The sequence below is a fragment of the Zonotrichia albicollis genome, chromosome 4, assembly GCF_047830755.1.
Source record: "Zonotrichia albicollis isolate bZonAlb1 chromosome 4, bZonAlb1.hap1, whole genome shotgun sequence".
In the NCBI taxonomy this organism is placed as follows: domain Eukaryota; kingdom Metazoa; phylum Chordata; class Aves; order Passeriformes; family Passerellidae; genus Zonotrichia; species Zonotrichia albicollis.
In genome coordinates, this window is record NC_133822.1 from 68501532 (window position 1) to 68522594 (window position 21063).

The window sequence follows — 21063 nt, forward strand, 5'->3', positions numbered from 1 at the left end:
GGATTTGAGCACAGACCCAGCTGCCCCCACTCCATGAGCTGTGCATCAGGGCTGCTATTTTGGTCAGTCACAGGGGTCAACACCCCATGAGAGCAATGTGAAGTTCCCTCCTTGAGCAGGAAAAGGGCTTTTTAAGGCATCTCCCCTGCCAGGCGAGTGTTGGGACTAATGATGACATCCTGTGTAGCTTTGGAAACTTCTAGAGCATGTCCACTAACCAACACCAACACACTTCCTGCAGGCATCCCAAATGCAGGGTATGGCAAGAAAAAACATCTGAAACACAGGAAAGCCTTGCATTATGAGAGTAAAGAAAGGTAAATACACACATTCACACTTCATGAGAAATGTCCAGTGGAGGCTGCTGTAAGCTCACACTCCAGGACCCATCAACAGTTTTTTCCCAAATAACATCTAGAAGATTTAATCCTTTTTACTTTTTTTTTTCTTATAAGGGCTTCTTTTCACCCCAAATACTTCTTGTATAGATCCCCTTTCTACAAATATATAACTTGCATGATATTTTAAAGGATTGTTAAGTTCAGAATCAACTCATGACTCTTATTCCTGCTGTGTGCCTGGTTAATATCTGTGACTGGCCAAAGACATTTCTGGGCAGGGGCAACATTTTTTCATGAAGCAAAACCAACACTGAATACAGTTGCTTTGTTCACAGACTTTATACCAGGAATCCTTCCCAAATACTCATCTGACATCTAAACAACCTAGGAAGAGAGGATTTGCAGAATTTCTTACTGACTTAGCCACAATGGGTTAAAACCTCACACCCTGTGCTCAAAAGATTGGCATGGAGATGCCTCAGCAAATAGCTTAGGCTCAAACATTCCTTCCCAAACACCATTTTGCAGCAGGCAAAATCATCTATATCTACATTTGCTCCTCTGCAGATACATGTTTTGCTCAACCAATGCTTGTCCCTGTAAAACTGGCTTTTTCAAGAAGAGATTGTTTGCTTTAAATAACTCACTCCACAAGTTAAAGAAGCATCTTCTTTCCCAGTCATGTAGATGATCAGGAGTAAAGACACGACAAATTAGCTTGAGGAAATGGAAGCCACTGAGTAATCCAAACCAGCAGATATAGCAATTTAGCTCCAATTTATACAAAATGGAAGATGTAAGAGGTGAAGGCAGCTTTAGTGAACTTGTGGCATGCTCACTGGGACATGGTCCATCAGTATCTCTAAATGATCAGAACTGAAATAACAGTTATTTTTGTGAGAGGAAGAAAACTGGAACAATGCTGAAGGAGAAAATCAAAGGTCAGAGGAACCAGTGGAAAAGTTCTCAATTCAAAACTGTCACAGAAAAGGAGAAATTTGGGAAATATGGGAAATTTGGAAATGAAAAAAGAGCAACTTTTATCAATATCTGGTATGGAATAGGGAAGGATAGTGAAAAAGGAAAGCTGAAGTAAATCATTATCCATATGCAACTATATGTCACAGAAATTGGAAACAACAGAAGGAACTTCAGTAGAGAATACAAAAGCAGAAATTTTGCCTAATGCACATCTCAATTAGGCTTTGCAGCTTTCAAGGTAAAGTGCCAGCTATTTAAAAACAGGAAAAGGTATTTATCTACCCCTAATCTCTCTGCTTCCCAGTCAAAGTCAATGTGACTAAATACAGCATCAGTTCAAGCTAAATCTAGTATTAAAGACATGCTCATAACTACATCCTTCAGGCACTGCATTACGCCCACCTGACTTCTGGAGCATCCACAAATCAGTGAGGACACTGCTGCAAGGGACTTATCCCTTTGCAATATCCGAACATCTCTAAGACAAAAAAATCAACATTTTACATCTTCTGTATATCTTATGTTTGAAATAAAAATATTAAAAAGTCTAAGATGAGCCAATAATTAATGCACTAAACACTTAGCCTAACCTAAAACTGAGAGCAGTTTAGTGAATCCAAGGATTCAGCAGAAGAACTCAGACTTAACTTGAAAATTACTTAAAAGTAACAGCAAAAAAACCCCTCAGCTTCTCCAAGCTGAAAGCTGAAACTGCCATTTATCATTAACCCAGGGCTGCCCAGGCCATGCCTTGCTCAGGTGCACTGAGTCACACCGTGCGTGGGTGACACTGCAGAGTGTGGCTGCAAAGCCTTTCTGCAGCAGGAGCTGGAGTACAGGGACAGCAGGTGAACAGCTCATTCAGCTCCATTCTGTCTTCCATGGGCTGCTGCAGTGACCTTGGCACAGCAAGCACTGTTTTCACACAGACCAAGTCCCCTCAGACATACCATGGTGTCTATAGCCGAAACCAGACTGCCAGGCTCCACAATTTCCTTCCACAAAGCCTCAGGCAGGTGGGATTGAATCCAACCACTGTGAGTAGTGCTGCAGGTGCAACTCACCTTGTACAAACACTTAACAAAGAACACATTAAACCAGTAAAAGAGGGAAGTTAAGTACTCTGAAAAAGTTAAGTATTGTCAGAACACTTAAAATAACAGCCTAAAACACCATTATACCACCAGCTGCATTGCTGCCACCAGGAGAGAACTAAATACTGACATAAGGAGAGCAACACACTTTCACTTGTGCAGGATCCATCCCAGACTGGTCTATTTCAGCTGAGCCAAGCACTTGGAGCATTGCAGAGGCAAACAAAGGGGCAGGATGGGCTGCTGTGAGCAGGGAGCTGAGGTGACACAGAGGCTGCAGAGCAGCTGCTCCTGATGAGGGAACGCTGCTCCTGATGAGGGAATGCTGCTCCTGATGAGGGAATGCTGCTGCTGAGCACCCCTCCTGCACACCCTTGGGATGGAAAGGGCTTGTTCCTACCTCTGGCAGCACAGTGGAGTGGAGTTCTGGCTGACAGAATCTTGTACTCCTCCCAGCACTCTTGTGTCATCCATGACCTCCTGCAGTGCCATCGTAGAAATCACTGCTTGCTTTTCCATTCATTAAATTAACCATGTAACTACAAAGGGACTGATGTACTCACAGAAAATACTATCGTACACACCAAAATATACAAACACTATCCAATAACATAACAGAATTATTTTAAATAAAATTCCAGTTCCTTGGGCTTCAAAAGCAATGACACCCACCCGCCTCCCCCCAGAGATGGCTGTGAATCTGCAAAAAGCACTAATTTACTTTGTTCCAAGAAATCAGGTGTAGTTTTGATAGATAAATAACTGAAATTTGCAAGAAGCATTAGCACAAAGCATTTTTAGGTTTATTTAAATAAAAATTATAATTTATACAAGACTTTTTAAACAAACAAGATTTTCTTAAAAAATGTACAGGGCAAATAATTTCATTATTTCAATTATTCGTACAGTATAAGTCTTCTGTCGAACAAAAGTTACACTGATAATGAATTATTTACAATTTCAAAATATAGACTCAAACTTCAGACATAAAAATTTTAACATCCATTATATTTCAATGATTAGTAGAAATTAAACATCTGCCAAAATGTACAGAGTTCAATAAAAACTACCAATGTTTTCAAACAGGTTTAAGTAGCCAAAAATCAGGTACATCCTTTCATCTCTTCACAGTCGGGTAAAATTCCTTTTCTCTTTGTCTGCAGAACGAGGGTAGAGTTTTGCTGCTGGCATCCTGTGTGATGTTGCTACTAATAAATAGCTTGTTTCATTCAATCTTGCCTCAAAAAAGCTACAGTGCACAGAAAGGCATGATTTCATATTTCAGCTTGTTTCTCTTTTGAATTTAAATGGTCAGTGATAAAGAATTAGTCAGTTTTCATCTCCCTTTTTTATTGTCTTTAAAAGGGACTCAAACTAACCAATGAACTTCTAAAGAAGTTAAATCCAATTACACGTGAATGATCCAGACATCCACAGACATGAACAGAATTGCAAATATAAACAGCAATCAGACAGACAGAATGACAAGAACATCACTTTCAGCTATTTAAAGCACTTTACATTAAGTGTTCCGACCCAGCCCGTTTCTGAAGGGCACCAGGCTGTACTGCAGAGCTAAGCGGGAAGATTGGAATTTGAGGTGGGAGCTGCAGTGTGATCACACAAGTGCAGGATGCATTCACTCACTGCCCATCCCCTGCTGCCCTCCAGAGGGTGCAGCAGGAGAGAAAAGCCCGAGTAAACACCCAAAGGTCACCTCCAGTCTCTGAAACCAGGGACACCCCGGGAGGAGCAGCTGTGCAGCAGGGAAACCGGATAACCCAATGTAAAGTGAAATTTGCAAAGTATGTACACACATGTCTGTCAATTATATTACAGCTCTATTAAAAAAAACCAAACAAAGAAATCCAGTCTGTTTTCTCTACACTAGAACCAATGTTGCATTGCAGTTTGCACTAGGTTTGCTGCTTTAAGGATTGCTAAATTTAAGTTCCCACTGTTAAAGCGTGGATTCATTTCAAACATCAGCACATCAGACTTTATAAGACATTTCTAATTTCTTCGTTCAGAAAATAAATTTTAAGAGTGTATTGTACACATGAGGCATTTCAGTCTGGGAAAAGGATAATGCTATCTTTTCTCCCTCTGGGAAGCCTAGGTGTGGTTCATTGTCCTGGCACCAGCAGTGTAGATCCTATAGCTCCTCCAGGAACCAGAATCTAGGAGAACCCTGGACACGAGGGTCACCAGTGAAGGGTGGAGGAGGTAATAAGTGCAAGTCAACTGATTTCCTACTGAAACTGCTGTTATGATCAGAGTGAAGGTATAAATTACACTTGAAAAATGATACAAAAATAAGAAAAAGAGCATGCTCTCTGTAAAAAATATAGTTTTCTGTTTTTTCAAAAAAAAAAGGATAACCTTAAAACACATCCAAGGGATTTTCTTCTTAAGACAAAATGAATGAATCTGATTAAGATTTATATAACATTAAGCTATTTTAATGCCTATTTTTTAGCTGCACTTGCTATTCAAGGAAGATTCTAGAAAGAAAAGCCAAATTATAATATGTAGCAATTACAAAAAAGATATTAACTGATTTTAAAGTAGTTTTGATGAGAAAGATTTAAGATCAATAATTTTTTCTTAAACGCATAACCTGAATGTGTAAAGTTATGAAACCATAAACTGTCAAGCTACATCCACTTTAAACGGTGGCAAAATGGATTTCCCACCAGTTCACTTGTATTTGAAGTTTCCAAGCCCTGAGTTACAGCATACCAAAGGTGGTCTTAGAAATGCACCCATTTTTCAGGTCATGTACAGACATGTTCCAGTGCTACTCTAAAGTGAGAACTTGAAAATTGCATTTTAACCGTTACAGTGGCTTCTCCCCCATTCCTGCTTACATTTCCACCCAGGGCATACCCCATCAGTGTTTCACTTTACAATAGTCAAACAAATTATGATATTCAACACAATTGCTTCATAAAAAATTTCTATTAAGTTCTCATATCCTACCCTTTCATGGCCAGACTAAAATAAGGTTTGTAGAGTTTGACCTCCACCTTCTTCATTACTCCTGTACTTATTGACAGACTTCAAGTTAAAACTGTGTTAAGAGTTAAACACCCTTTGGTGTTTGCTACCCCTTTCCCTCCTTCATTTTACCCCTTTCCTTACAAAGAAAGGAAATTCCTGTTAAAAAAAAAAAAAAAAAAACAGAGAAAAAAATCCATGAAATTAAGTCTCATTTTACATCAGAATTTGCATCTCCATTGCTTTTTTTTAGGGCCATTCATATAATGTCTGGAGACATCTATACTACTCAACTCAAAAGACATAGCAAAGGAAAAGACACTCAGGAAGGCTTGGCATAACTCCTACTGTGCTTTCATGAAAATGCAAATAAAACTCTAAACCTCTCAGATGGGTGCTATTATATAGAGTATAAAAGCTCTCTAATATTAAAGACAAAGGTCAATATGTGCTTTGCTGCTAGACAGGCCTGAGAGAGTTTAGAGGAGTGCAGCCTTCCTGTTTTACCTGGCAGTTGGATTTAATTGTTATTAAAATTTAGTTCTGCAAGGGGGAAGACAGAAGCACACCAACGCTCCTCAAATTATATTTTGAGAGAACTGGTGCTTTCATTTGCTATATTATAGCATAATTTTATCACAAGGTAACTCAAGAAAAGAGCCAAATTAAAAAAGATCACATCTGAGTTTAGTTTAATCATTCCCACCTCAACACAAAAAGCCTTCAAGTCTTTAATGCATTACATACAAACGCCTTGTACATGCAACATGTACAACAGCTGAGCCCTTCTAGGACAAGTACCTATAGAAATATATTTATAAGATGCCTAACATTTTAGGAACAACATTTTGGTGCCCTCTTTTATAAAAAGTATCTGCCTGCCTTCCATCCTCTTGCTTTGGTTAACGAGGAAAGGAAGATATAGTTACAAACTTTCTCCTCCAATTTACTGTACAAGTAATTTAAACATCTCTATGCAGGAAAAATTGAAGTTAACCAAACCAGTAAAACATCCTTCTGCAATGCAAAAATTAGCAAGGAGGAGTTACTTTAAATGCAGTTGTACATATGGAAATACTAAGAAGCTAATACTTCCTTGGTGTTGCCATTGGTTTTAATAAAGGACCCAATTAAAAACTCCAAGCTGAAGAAGGTGACTTCAGGCTGCTGCAGTCATCATTCTCACATCTCAGGGAACAACAACTAAGATAAAGGGACAAATGAATCCCTAGTGACATCAGTGGAGATAAAGGGATCAATCTGTTATAAAGTCAGGTCTCCAAGCATCTTCCCAGCTTTTAATGTCAGTAAATAAACATTAAAAGTGCTTAATGTGCAAGGCTAATAGTGATGATAGCACTTTCACTGTTTTCATTTGGTTTTTTTGTCTTTTTTTACAAAAACCTTAAAAACAAACATGAAGGCATATATAAAATACACTTGGTTTATGTAACAGATAGAATATAAACCACCAGACAAGAAAAATTATTGCAAAATAGATGAGGATGTTCATTTTTTCACTACCAAGTCATACAAGAAGGAAGTTTCCTTTAGTTCTTCCAAGATAAGACACTAGCTTTCAGTGCTGGATGATGCAGATGTGATTTTCATGTATTGGCTGAAAATTGCCTCAAAAGCTTCATCTCTGTGTACCATGGCACCAAACACCAAAGGCTAAATGGCAGAAAAAACCACATCATGTCAGTCCACAAAGAAAAATAATTTCCTCTAGGTATATTTTCGTCAAGTCACTAGGAACAGATTAATTGTGGTAGAAATGCAGTGATAAAGGCAAAATAATCCTTTTGTCTATCAAATCCTTGACCACATGGCATATTTTCTAATATTTTTCATTTCCTTAAAAACTTCATCTGAGGGCCAGGCTCTCCCACCTCAAAGCCTCCTTCCCCCCCAATGGATGCTCTCAAGCCAACAGCTTTTTGTTTCAGACTGCATAGCAGACTGCATGCTCCTGATGGAGGGTGCTGGGGAAAAGCTTTCTGAAGTGTTAGAGTAAAACACTCCAGATGCACTAGACCAAGCTGAATATTTAATACATTAAAATTCTGAAGACAAACACACTGAATAATAGACAAGTGAATTTTTTAAAAAGAAAAACCAGCCACTGGCATAAGGGGGAAGAAAAAGCCTTTATGCTTGTGCTAACCAGAGGAGGAAAAGAAAGTAAGAAATCCAACGCAGCAATACAGATACAGCCAGCTACTTACTTTCTGTGTAGATGGTGTTGATACAGCAATACCCATCCCTGATCCCGGGAGAACAGAGAGCACTTTATACTAAAAAAAAGCAAAAAGAAAGCCACACACAAAGACATAAGATACCTTCTGTACTGAACAACTGCAAAAGATGCTGCAGAGGTTACACAATCCATCACTGGCCTGTCCTCCCAACCATGACTCAGAGACCTCCAGTAAAAGCAGGATGAAGGCAGCTGCCATTCTCTGGAGCCTCATTCTCCTGGCCTTGCTGGGAACTGGACAGCCAGGGCCCTCCTCTCCCCTTCCTCCCAGGAGCTGCTGGAAGCATCCCCAGCCCCCCTGTGAGCATCAGTCCTGCCCCAGCCCAGGGAGCTGAGCCAGCCATGGTGCGGGGAACACAGGCAGGGCACACATGAGATGGGCCTGAGAGCATCACCCACAGCCTCCCCTGCAGGGCGCATCCACCCACTCCTTGCAGGAACAGCAAGCAGACCAGAAAAAGCTTCTTTTTCAAAATTAGATAGAAAACAGAGTATCACAGAGTCACAGCATCATTAAGGTTGAAAAAGATTTCCCACCTTTGAACACCACCATGTCACCTAAACCACAGCACCCAGTGGCACACATGGATTGCTTGCTTGTTTTTTACAAAGTCCATAAAGATAAGGAGGAATACAGTTTGCTGAACTCAGAAGTATTCACAGGGAGAAAGTGACATTCAAGTCAGACCCGGGTTCCCCACCTCCAAATAAAACCACAGTACTTTTTTATGCTTGACTGCATGATCCCTGTCTCATTAAAAACACTACACAGATGCAAAAGAAACTTTATGGCAGTAAAGGCCTACTGAACAACAAAGTTGAAGCATAACGTTTGAAAGCCATTAATATGAATTATTAATTCCAGTAGGAATGTTCAATTTGAGCATAAGCTGTCTGCTTTACAGACATGTCAAAGAAATAGAAGGAATTAATTTGAAAATCTGGAGGTACTTATGCAGTAATAGACACCAGGCTGAGGTGCTTCTTTGCTCAACATGATTTAATCTGTTGTAAGGATGCAGCAGAAAGCAAGGATGTCTGTGTTCAAGATAGGGAGAAGTTCAGAAAGGGTAGCAAAAAGTGATGTTTAAAGGCCACAGAGAGTGGTGCAAGGCACCAGTAAAGCCATTAGTAACCACAGGCTGATAAATCTCAGCCAGAGAAAGGACAACACTGCCCTTGCTTTGCTTCCAACCTTCCACTTCTTGCCTCTGTTACTGATGGGTCCCAACTAGATGAAATTCCAGCCCATCACAGTCTGGCTATTCTGATGATCTAAAAATTTAGATCATTATTTATCAATTTATTCTAATGATCTACATTTCTCCACTGACAACAATCCTGCCTCCCTCTAATGCCTCTACTTTTAAGGTGGTGCATCTATCAATATCCACACTCAAACTGAAGTTAATAATACACAATTCCTGTTACCAATAGATCTTCTTAAGGCCTACACAGCTCTGGTCAACAATGGAGTTTGTAAGCAACATAACTTAAATTTTAAAAAAATCTGGGAGTGTAAGGGTTTAGTAAACTAGTTTGTCTTCATGCTTAGAGCAAGTTTGCTTGTGCTGAGTCTGAAAAAGCAGTTCTGTGAAACATTCATAAACAAAGAATTACATTTCACTTATACAAATAATCAGTGGCGTGCTTTTCCAAAATAACAAAAGCACAAATGCAAAACATGACTAACTGAACAGAAAACCAGTTTTCTCCCCCATTTCCAACACCAACCAGACATACCTTCTGGATATCTGTTATGTCCGACAGCTTTATAACTTTATTTCTTTTTGATGAGCCAGATTTTGAGCTTTCAAAGCACAAGTAACTGAAAACAAGAAAAGAAAGTGTTCATTTTAATAGAGTGTTTTAAAATAAATTTCTCAAATATCTTCTTGTCTCTCCTGAAGTTTGAAATCTCACAAGTTAAAATAACTTTCAAAATAAAAAAAAGATTCAGTTAAGTTACGTCTTCTAATTGAGCACAAGCATTTATAAATTGTAGCAGCTGGCTGGTGTGTCTGAGAGCCCAGAACATACAGTATGCATACACACAAGAATTCTTGTATTTATATCACTGCACTGAATGGTTAAACCTGACAAGCATTTTAAAGACACACAAGGGACATATATCCTTAAACAGTTGAAATACCAAATGTCAAAAGGCTTATATATCTTTCACCATCCTAAAAGAAGATTAATGAGAAACACTGTGTTAGTTTCATGTTATTGTGCTGCAGACAAAAGCTCAGATTTCTTAACACTGGAGAGCAGCCTCCATCACTAGGTGACACTGCATACAGATGAGCTTTACTTCCTTTCATTACACTCCAAAGGAATTTCAGTGCACGACCCAAACAGTAATGACCATAGCTATTCAGTCCTGGGAGGCTGGGAGGTAAGCAAGGAAATTTTAAAAAACAACCACTCACCCATAAAAATGTGAATCCAAGGCTTATTTGTCAGTTTTCTTTTTTGTTGCTGGTATTTCAAGGAAGCTAAACATTCAGCTTGCTTGAAAAAAAGCCCAGACTAAGAATATTTGTCAAATAGCTGTTGATCACAATTTTCAACATTCACTTAGGTTTTAGGTTTCTTTTCTAATATCTATACAGTTAGTATGTTATCCACATCAAGAGCTGCAGCTTCTAACAGCTGTCTGTACAGAGCTACTTTGCATTCCTATAAAAGCCTTTCCAAGGCAAAATCTCATCTGTTAAGCACAGCCACACACCAGGCTCAGCTCTCCCTCTCCTATGATACAGCCTTGATGCTGCAAAGCACCTTGAAATGGCATTTTTGTTTCAAAACATCATTAAAGGACCCTTTTTAGATTCAAACACTTTAATGTCTTGAATTCCCTCCTAAGAAAGGTGTGGAGTGCAATGACTCACTTTTCTGTGACATAGAGAACTCCATTCCTGATGTAGTCTGTGGGCATCTTCCGATCTCTGTTGATCAAGCAACAGCGCCAGCCATTTTCACACACTGAAAAAGGCACAACAAGAAATCTGACTTTAAGAAAATGAGACTGGCACTATCCCCAAGTCTCCTTATACAATAGAAAACATTGAATATTAAACTTTAGATACTTAAAAGTGCTTAGAAGGAAAGGCCTAAGTCTTGTGTTCTAGACACCACAACATCTGTTTTAACACTTATTTTGAAAAAAAAAAGAAAATAAAACCACCCACACAATTATTCCCTTTAACTTGACTACTGGATTTGCATAACCATAAAAGGAACACCAGGCTGTGCACTCTTTCCAAGAGCTGCAAGGGTATGGAATGAAAGAGACCACCTCCATTCATTCTAATTTAAAGCAAGACCTTTAAATCAAAAGCTTACACCTACACAATGCACAGAAAAGGAATTCAACTTTAAATTATCCTTGGCTTTTTACAAAATATTCTACTAATGTAGCCTTCCTGTGGCATCATACCTGGCAAAGGACGTTCATTCTCTGGCAGGTTAAAAACTTCATGGAAATTTCCTCTCTTGGTGGAATGAAAACGACTTGTGTCCTCATCTTTGTTTATTCCAGTGGGGGCACTTGAGCCCACATAACTCCTGGCAGTTGCTGTTTGAAGCTGCAGGAAAAGAAACATGATTCCAAAATCTGAGCAGCAACATTTAAGCTACACTCTCAAAAATAATTTAGCTAACTACTCTTTCTAAAAAAAAAAAAAAATTGAAAATCTATAATGAAAATTACAATTTTCATTAACTACTTCCATAAATTAACTTCAGACTAGTGCACTATGCTGCTGCTAGAGCACAAGCCTCTAATATGCTACCTGAACATAACCTTTCAAAGTGCTGCCCTTTGATGGACACACTTTGCTGGGGTGAAGCACATGGTGCTAAATGCACCTATCTTAAAATACCATTTTTCTACAGTAAAGGCTATGTCTCATTAGATACAGTTAAGTCACTGCAAACAGCTCCAATGATTGTAACTAGTGGGATTACTAACAGACAATATATTATCAGTACTTGGCTTGTTTTCAAGAGATAAACAAAGTATTACTGCACAAAAGAAGTTAGAAAGAAAAAAGAGAGGAAAAAAAGCCACACAGAACTGAGTAAGCTCATTATGAATAGAAATGCTGGAAATGAAAGGAAGTTTTCCACACTATGATCCATACCTTTTCATGCCCTGACAGCTAGCAGGAAAAGAAACAAACAACACAAATGTGACAGTGACAAAAGAAAAAAAGTGAAATCTATTTAACAGTATAATACACAGAATAAAACATGAACTGAGTGGCACTGCAAGACTTTGCTCACAAACCAAGAGACTACATACAATGAATGCAATTAAAAGAGAGTTACGAGTGGTTAGAGCACACCAGTTCAATTTATTCAGGTTGCATTGGAAGCAGTGATCTTTTCTGTTCTTTGAAGTTGCACTGAATTTTGAGAGTGTTGACACATAAAACAAAATCTGAATGGTTGCTGGCATCCTTGGGAAGGAAAAAAAGTACCATGGAGCTCCTAAAACCATACTTGAGTAAAATCTGCTTCTAACAGAGATTGAAAGTCACTGGGGACTGCTCTGGCAACAAGCCCTGCTTCTGGAAGGAGAGCAGGCAGGTTCTTTTGGACAGCTCTTCCATTCTCATCTTGGTGGGGCAGCATGACTGCAGAGCTGGCACGAGCAGCTCTGCTCTCAGCCCTCCCATGCTCATGCAGTTAAACAAGTGACAAACTGACAGCATGCCAGCCCAGGACTCAGCTCTGCTGCTGTAAATGCCCGGTGCTGCTGAGGGCCAGGCAGCCTTCAGCTGCTTTTTGTTCCTCTGCACTAAATTGGCAGCACTCAACCCCTCACAGGATTTACACACTAAGGAAGAAATCCAAAGCAAAAGAAAACTTGTGAACTGCAATTGCTAACTAGAAATCAGACTGACAAAAGAGGCACAGCTGAGGGCATTTGCCCTCTTACCTGCTTAATGGTACATTTTTAGGATACTTGTAATGCAATGATGCCTCAGGGGAAAAAAATAAAGTTAACATGGAAAGCAAATGGCTGATGGTAACTAATATAATTTCTGCAGCGCTGAGTCCCTGGAACCAAGGAAAATAACAGCTTCTTCAACAATCTGTGTGCAACTAAAGATGAAAAGAATTCTCTGAAGGCCTTCTTATACAAGCTGTTTGGCTGCACATGCACACAACCAGGTGAAGCACCATGGCCCAAAATTTAAAAATTATCAAAGCAAGAGGTCTAATGCTCTTTGTGCTGGAATAAGAACTATTTCTGCTCTCTGCCACACTGCTTCCTGCCTACCTGCTATATAAAGAGATTTAAAAAATGGAGTTTAAACTTCAGTACCATAACATCTGGTGGCTGAAAATATGAGTAATTCTGCCCTTACTTCTAGTCCTAACTAACACATGCAAATGTTTCCTCTTACCACTCAGGCTTGAGACAACCAATGGCCAATTACTAAGAGAAAATAATTTCATTAAGCCTTAAATCTAACTGTAAAAGTGATTGGATTTGTAATGCTGGGAGAGTCCTGATTGTCTAAAATATCACCAACAATCTGGAGGTATTCCTTTTCACCTGATCTGCCATCAGCTTTTGACATACAACCTTTACCCATCAGATACTGCTGTCAGGACTGCTCTCTAAGGACACAAGGTCAGAGTGGGGCAAAGGCAATTAATATTGCATTGTGTCTAAGTTTACTCTGCCTTGTACACTGTTGAATAATAAGGAGCCAAAGCAAATGCACACATGCTGGCACTACATGTTTTGGGCTCTGTCTTTCCCATGGAAAAAAAAAATTAAAACTCTCTTTGGTTTTTACCTTTTAGTACAAAAATCTATATTTCATACTATGAGGTTTGCAGAAATCTCTCAAGGGGTAAGAAAGTTTCTCTAAAATTACTGAGATGAAGTTCATGTTTTCAAAGGCATTTGGAAGCAGGTAATGCAGTCCTGCACATCCTTTCCAGGAAGATGAGCCAAGGCCACTGAGCCAGATCTGGTAGTACAAAACCCCTGTCTCTACTTGTAAAACTAAAACCACGAAGAACAGCCAAAAGGAATCATTACTCTCTAAGTTTATGGACTCAAGTTCAACAATTCAGAATCCTTCCACCTCTGAGGCAGATTAGAGAGACTCAGCAATATGATGTCACAACTACCACAGTATGTACAAGATAACCTGAAAGAGTGAGCTTTTAAGATCATCTTCTGCAAGTAAGAGAAACACAGGCCATGGATGGCTTCATCCATGTGCTTATTTACCCCTCTCATCCCCTGGAAAACAGGAACGGGAGACTCACTTTCTGTAAGAAACTGTCCTTGTCCACTTCCTTCTGAAATATTCAGTTGTGCTGCAGTTATTTTACCATCCTATGCTCCACCACCCCCCAAGCCCCAGATTTCCTCTTAACAACTGAGGGTTAATTTCTTATCCCTTTTACTTTCCAGTTGTACACCCAGGCTGAATTACTGCTCAGTACTGTGCATTTCAGACAGTACTCAGAAACTCCATGAATGCAATTAGATATTGTGCTAAGAAGCATTAAGCAAATGCTAAAATGGCATTAGACTCAAGGTTTACTACAACTATTTTAATTTTTAAACTAACAAACATTGACAAATCCAGGGATATGGAAAACCCTGACTCAGTTACCACGTCAGGCCCCAAAAGAATTTACCAAGATGCACAAAGCACAATACTTAGTGATTTAACTATGACATTTTTAAAAAAAGAAAATGTACTTCTGGAGTATGACATGAAGTCATTTGTCACCACTATGCTAAAAGGTCACCTAATACAAATAACCATGAGACATCATGTCTCATATGTAAACTACCTTACTACCTTTGTAAGTGATTATCCCATTAGAAAGCTAATATACTTTTAAAAAGGTAGTTAACTACCTTAATACCTCTATAAGTGATGATACTTACAATGGTAGTAAACTAATAATTTAAAACTATAAATAAATACACTACTATAAAATAATAAAAACTAATTTCTAAATTAGAAAGCTAATATACTTTTAAAAAGGTAGTAAACTACCTTAGTACCTTTGTAAGTGATTATCCCATTAGAAAGCCAATATACTATAACATTGCATATTATATTCAAACCTTTATCTATTTTTTAACTGCACTTCATTTTGAATAAGTATGTAAATTTCCACTGAAAAGGGATGTCTAAGAATAGAGAAAGTGGATACAAAAATACTGTACTTGACAACAGTATTACACAGAATGTAGATTAAAAAAATTGGTATGAATATGGATGGTGTTATATTTGTGTGTTCAGCTTCATGATTCACAGTATCTCTATACATACATACACATTTTTGATAATTGATTCCTTTCATACAAGAAACAGAATTCACAGAAGAACTGTAAATCTTGAAAATAATAAAAAAAAAGGGATTTTACAATCAACTAACATTGATTGTAAGGATTTAATTAACCTTCTCTTTAATGTGCTCTAGTCACTGGAGAAAAGGATCTGATTTTCAGAGGCTGAGAACACAGGGACAAAAAGATTCATTGCCCTTACCCGTCTCGACACTGTAGCATTAGATCTTTCTTTGAGCTGAGGATCTGTCAGGAGGTTTATCCAGATGATATAAGGAGTGTCATACTTAGCTCTTAGTCTGGGGCATCGTTTGAAGATAAAATCAATAAGGAAAAACTTGACTCCAGCATAGAGTCCTGAAAAAAAAGGTCACTGCAGTTTGAATGCTGAAGAGGCATTAAGAACATCACTGTTTTGATCATATTTTCAAAAGTTCACAAATGAAACAGAATTCTGTATATTTAGTCACAGTGTTAAAACCATTCTCCTAGGTTTACTATTTTGTTATTCCTCTTGCAACACCAGAAAATTATTTTTCTTTCCTTCCCATCCCCAGTTCCTTTAAACATTTACATAGCCACTATTATGCAGAAGAACATTTGAATAATTCAAACATATGTTCCTTATTACCAGAAGCATTCTGAAAACAGTATATACTACCAAAACAAAAAACACACCAGAGCATTCAACTATGCAGCTCCTGCAAGAATTTTAATGGCAACAGAGGGCTCTCATGTACTACATAAATCTCTATCTTCCAGTCCCAACTCTTATCTTATACAAGTTATTTCCTTGCATTCTGCCATTAAATCTGGGCTTAAAATACTCTCTCAAAACTTTACGGAGTGCAGTTCAGATCTCCTAAGAGTCAAACAATTATTCCTCACGCATCTAAATTCAATTGCTGTGTGAATCAAACCTACATTTATGTTCAAGCTAACTAAATGTAATACTAATTTGATTGCATCATTAGTTTAATGAGAAAAAATTAGAATTCTTAGTTCACAGTACAGGACTTCATACCATAGCAAGGACTCTCATGGTGTACTGAGAACCCTTTTCTCCATTCCCAGCTGAGAATGAATATCTGTAACAGACCCACTGTAGTCTGTTCATTTTGTCCAGCCCATCCTCCAAGTTTTACCAGAAATCCCTCTAATACTTTCATTTTTTCCTACATTTCATCCTACATTCCTACTTTCATGCCTCCTGTGCCATGCCACATATTTCATCTACAAGGATGTATGAGCAAAAAACCCTCAACATATAGGATTTTCCAGAAGCCTTGGAGCTGACAGTCTGAGAAGTTCTGCTAACAGCTCATCATAGACTTCTCCTCTTCAAGAAGCAAAAGCATTATCCAGTCTTTTCCTATTATACACTGAGATGGTTTTCAAAATGGTCATGACAAATGATGCCAAGCACAATGAAAATACTTTAGAACACTGCATGATTTATTAATGCAGGTTTTCTCTCTTAAACTCTAAAATTCTCTCTCTAAAGATCATGTAAGCTTTAACCATTAAGTCTGGACCGTAAGAGGTGAATTATTTATTGTGTTTACCCAATGCAAGCCCAAGAATCCTGTAGGGCAAAAAGCAGGATGCAATAAAAGCTGCCCATAGAGCAATGTAGAGCTTCTGTGTTATTTCTGGCTGGACCCACATGAACAAGCTGAAAACAAAAAAGAAGCAAAATTTCATTACCAGTGTTACAGATATTGGTCAAGTCTTGTTTTAAAAGGGAAGAAAATCTCACATCAGATAACTTACTTTTTAAATTTCTCCAGTATGTCTGCCATCTTGCCAAAAAGGTTCTGCACAAGAAGCAAGAAAATTAAAACTAAGTCCTGCATTGTTTTGGGGTTTTTTGTCCACATAATGAAAACAAATAGCTTTCTGACTTTGTTGGCAAGCAATTCTCAGAAGTGACTTTTTTTAAACTAATTTTTAGCCATTTATGTACTTCACAACTTAGTAAATACAGAATAGTAATACAAGATGACTTCCATCTCGTTTAACCTAGTTCTGTAACTTTTGTTTGATCCTTACAAGTGAAGAAACTATTTGATCCCACTGTCATGACTGGAAAGCACTTACATTATTGCAAATATTTTAAATTAAACTGTCAATCTAGGAGTAAAGAGCTTCTGTTAGTAGGTAACAGAACTGAAGGTCTCTTCAGACATTCTGAGTACTGAAATTTCAGGAAGTGGTAAAAATGAATTCATCAAAAGGACTATCAGCTTCTTGGAAACAGACCATTATCAGTTTTTATAATAAACCATTGGAGACAGCAGATTTCAACTAATTCCAACAAATGGGGAGGCAACTGACCCCTGCTCAGGACTCAGGCCATACTCTCTGACCAATCCTTACTGTCAGAGCACCTGAAAATTTCACCTTCCCAATAAATTTCCGAAGGTGTTCATACGAACACAGGCACCACCCCAGCAGGAGGGAGGAGCAGAGCAGCCACAGTCAGCAGGGAAGGTCAAAGCCCTTTTGACAGCAGCACAGCAGCAAGCAGGGCACAGGGCTGCAGCCACTCAGCTGCCACCTCAGCCAGCTCAGGGAACTGGGAGAAAACCTTCCTTCAGCCTCACCAGCAGATTTCAAGGCTTGGAGGGGTTGGAGCTTTTTAAAACATGCTGTTTTAGAGATTAAGTGCAAACTGCTGAATTGACACAGCCAAACAGATCACAGCCTTCAGCTAAATATTAAAGGAACAGAGTCTCCTACATCAGTTTTGTGACTAGCAGATTTGTGATATGGATCCACAGTCCAGTACATTTTGAAGATTCACCACCCAATCTACTTTATCAGAAGCTTCTATGATACATAAGGTAGGAAACTGTGAGAAGTTGCTTCTGTTCCCCTCCAGAGCTTGCTCAGAGCTGCAGTCAGGGAACCTCAACCCATCCTCTGAAGCACCATGGCATTTCAGAAACTCCAGGAATCTTACTGAGATCTCCACTGCTCACAGGTAAAGCTCCCTTTGCAAGAGAAGTATTTCTTCTTTAAGCATTTGTTTTCACATGCTGCCTAACAATCTCCTTTGACCACCTGGAGCATGAACTCCCTTGCTCCCAAGGAGGCAGCCAGAAAGCAGCACAGTACCTGAGCCTTCTGAGCCACATCCAGAACAAGCTGGAACTTCTCAGACACGGTCAGGTCCTCTTTTGGGGGCTCCTTAAGCAAGAAAGAGACAATCCATTGATTAGCAGCACAGATAAAATGTGTTTTTACAGAACAAGGTGACTCCTCAACATTCTCAGCAATACTCATCTCACTTTTAACAGTCTCTACATTTACCATTTTCCTCCCTTGTTTCAGAGCCATTTTTATGTCTTTCAGTGCTGGTTATTGTTAGTTTTCAATGCTTTGGGAGGCTCAGGGGAGACTTTATCCTTATCTACAACTATCTGAAAGGAGGTTGTGATGAGGTGTGGGGCCAGTCTTCACCGCCAGGTAACAAGTGACAGACCAAGAGGAAATGGCCTCAAATTTTGCTAGGGGAGATGTAGATTGACTATTCAGAAAAATTTGTTCATTAGGAGGGTTGCCAAGCCTTGAAACAGGCTGCCCAGGGAAGTGGAGTCACTATCCCTGGAAGTATTACAGTGACACTTAGATCTGTCACTCAGGGATGTGTACCCAGACCCAGTGATGGGGCTGGCAATGCTGAGTTAACAGATGGACGTGATGTTCTTAAAGAAAACAGAATGCAAGACCTCTTGAAGATCCCACAGGACCTAATTTGGTCCAAGCTGACAAATTAAAATTAATTTCAGAAATGTGTTTTAAGTTTGGAATATTTTTAGGGTGAAGCATGTGAACCCAAGAGTGCTAAAGACTTTTAAATTACAAGAGAAAAAAAAAATGTAGCTGCAGCTTGCTCTTCCGTCCTTTCCAGCTACCCACACAAACACAGAGGAAGGTTTAAAGGTGCAATTTTTTCTACAGGCATACAGGTGAAGCTGATCAAAGACCTACCATCTGTTCAGAAACTTCAGGCACAATGCTCCACTGTATCCTCCAACCCCTAGGAATGATGGAAATAGTTAGAGAGCAAGAACTCCATCCATCAACACGGCTTGTTTGTAAAAGGTAACAAAGCAGTTTTCTACAATAAGCACTTATGGCTTAAAAGCAAATAATGTAATCCCCAAATTAACAAAGAACCCACAATATAACAGAAGAACAAGTGGCCAACAACAGCCAGCTTTAAAAATATTAGTTAAGTGAATACTAAACAGAATCACTACTTGTGGGTTTTACAACAAAACTTAATGGTGTGCATGGAGTAAAGGATTAGGAATATTTTCTCTTATTTTCTCATGCAAAGAAAATTACATCAACTTATTCAGAAGCCTATTTGCTACCAGCCATTTCCAGGGAATACAATATCAAACAAGATATCAATTAAAAAGTCAGAAAAGTAGTTTACAACATGAACATTAAAGTAATCTACACCATTTTAAGGTGCATTTAAAAAAAAAACAAACACCCAGACTTAATTTTTAGAAGAGATTGACTTTACAACTGGAAGATACTTTGGATAAAGTATTTCAAGAGCTATGGAAAAAGGCAAAACTGCCATTTTAGGCCTAGGTGAACATTCTCTGCTGGGAAAAACAGCAAGCTTCAGTATTGAAGGTGATGTTCTTCAAGTACTCTAAACACCACAGAATTAGAAATATTAGAATTTCAGTGTGCTGAGGGATTTGTCTTAGAGCATGCAACATTGTTTATGATAACCCAAGCCACAGGATACAAAGATAATTCCCAATAATAGTAAAAGATTATAGAAACTGAGCAATGACCCTTAGGGTATTTGGGTTTGAATTTCCCTGTGTTAAATGTAAGAAAAGGTAGCAGTTTATAACTCAGTGCAAGGATAATAAAACATCTTTCAAACAAAGCATTACTTAAGAGAGTAAGCTAGTATTTATGCAAATACCTGGCTATGAGGTAATTTAGGGATAACCTCAAAATTGCTAAAAATAAGAACATAGGAATGGCCCAGCCATGCCATACAGCATTCATGTAAATCTGCAGATTAAGAAGAAAAAACAAACAAAGAGAGGTGTGGATTACAAACTGGGGTACAATGAGTTACATGAAATACCACTTCCCACTGTGCTCTTGGGCTCAGAAACATGCAATTCATATAAAAAAAATTAATACATTTTAGCCACTCTGTGATTGACAATGGCCCCACACTCAGGAATGCAAAACCAAAACTAAGAATGAACCAGATCTCCAGAGATGACACTTCACTAGTTCTCATCAGCTGCCTCAGAGATAGAACTGGGTATTTTCAACACTACAATTACTTGGAGGGGTAGCAGGGAAAAAAAAAAAAAAAAAAAAAAAAAAGAGGTAAACCCTCAAGTCTGTGAATCTGCTACATGACCATGATATGGTCAGCAATGGCACAGAAGCCATGGTACAGAAGTGGAGTTACAGCAACTAGCCCCATACTGGGCAACAGGATAAACTCTCACTCTATTATTTCAGGTCCATTAAATCAAAAATTTTTACCAAGATGAAAAAGATTGCAGGAAAACAGGTTTTATTTTATGTAAAAAGTACAAACACAAAAAGCTTCAAAAGGTATTCTGTACCCAGCTTCTGAAAACAGAGACTACAGTCTCTGTGAGAGACCCTAGGGTTTTTACTGATAACCACAAAGTGAAACCTTGCTCTGGCTCCCAGGTACCAGAGCTTTCAAAAAAAAAAAAAAAAAAAACAGCTCAAGTTTCTTCTTTCAGTTTTTATCTGAAACATGGGCTTACCAGGCAAGGCAAGAGAAAAACCAGCAGATATGGAGAAGGGACAGACAGAGGGCACTGGGAGGGAAGTCTCCTCCTCAATATTCATTCAGCTGTGCCATACAAAATAGCAGAAGGCCCATAACTTACAGGGAGTTACTATTTAACAAAAAGGTGTGTGATATTTTCACCACACAGCTATTGCCAATTCCTTTGACAGAAATTAATTTCATATACACTATGACGAAAAGAAATTAGATCATTTAAT

The 21063-nt window shown here is 38.6% G+C and overlaps 1 protein-coding gene across 2 annotated transcripts in view; it reads right to left on the minus strand.

Moving 5' to 3' along the window:
• Positions 1 to 5518: 5518 nt before the first annotated feature.
• Positions 5519 to 21063, minus strand: part of GRAMD4 (GRAM domain containing 4) — a 75535-nt gene continuing 59990 nt past the window's right edge. For both annotated transcript variants that reach the window (XM_005481904.4, XM_014275965.3), the window contains exons 9-19: positions 19982 to 20073; positions 19015 to 19063; positions 18139 to 18210; positions 16792 to 16835; positions 16584 to 16693; positions 15221 to 15375; positions 11119 to 11266; positions 10571 to 10664; positions 9420 to 9504; positions 7645 to 7713; positions 5519 to 7090 (exon numbers count right to left, since the gene is read on the minus strand). In XM_005481904.4, coding sequence (XP_005481961.2) covers positions 6989 to 7090; positions 7645 to 7713; positions 9420 to 9504; positions 10571 to 10664; positions 11119 to 11266; positions 15221 to 15375; positions 16584 to 16693; positions 16792 to 16835; positions 18139 to 18210; positions 19015 to 19063; positions 19982 to 20073 — 1020 coding nt within the window. In that variant the 3' untranslated portion in view covers positions 5519 to 6988. The remainder of the gene's footprint in view (positions 7091 to 7644; positions 7714 to 9419; positions 9505 to 10570; positions 10665 to 11118; positions 11267 to 15220; positions 15376 to 16583; positions 16694 to 16791; positions 16836 to 18138; positions 18211 to 19014; positions 19064 to 19981; positions 20074 to 21063) is intronic.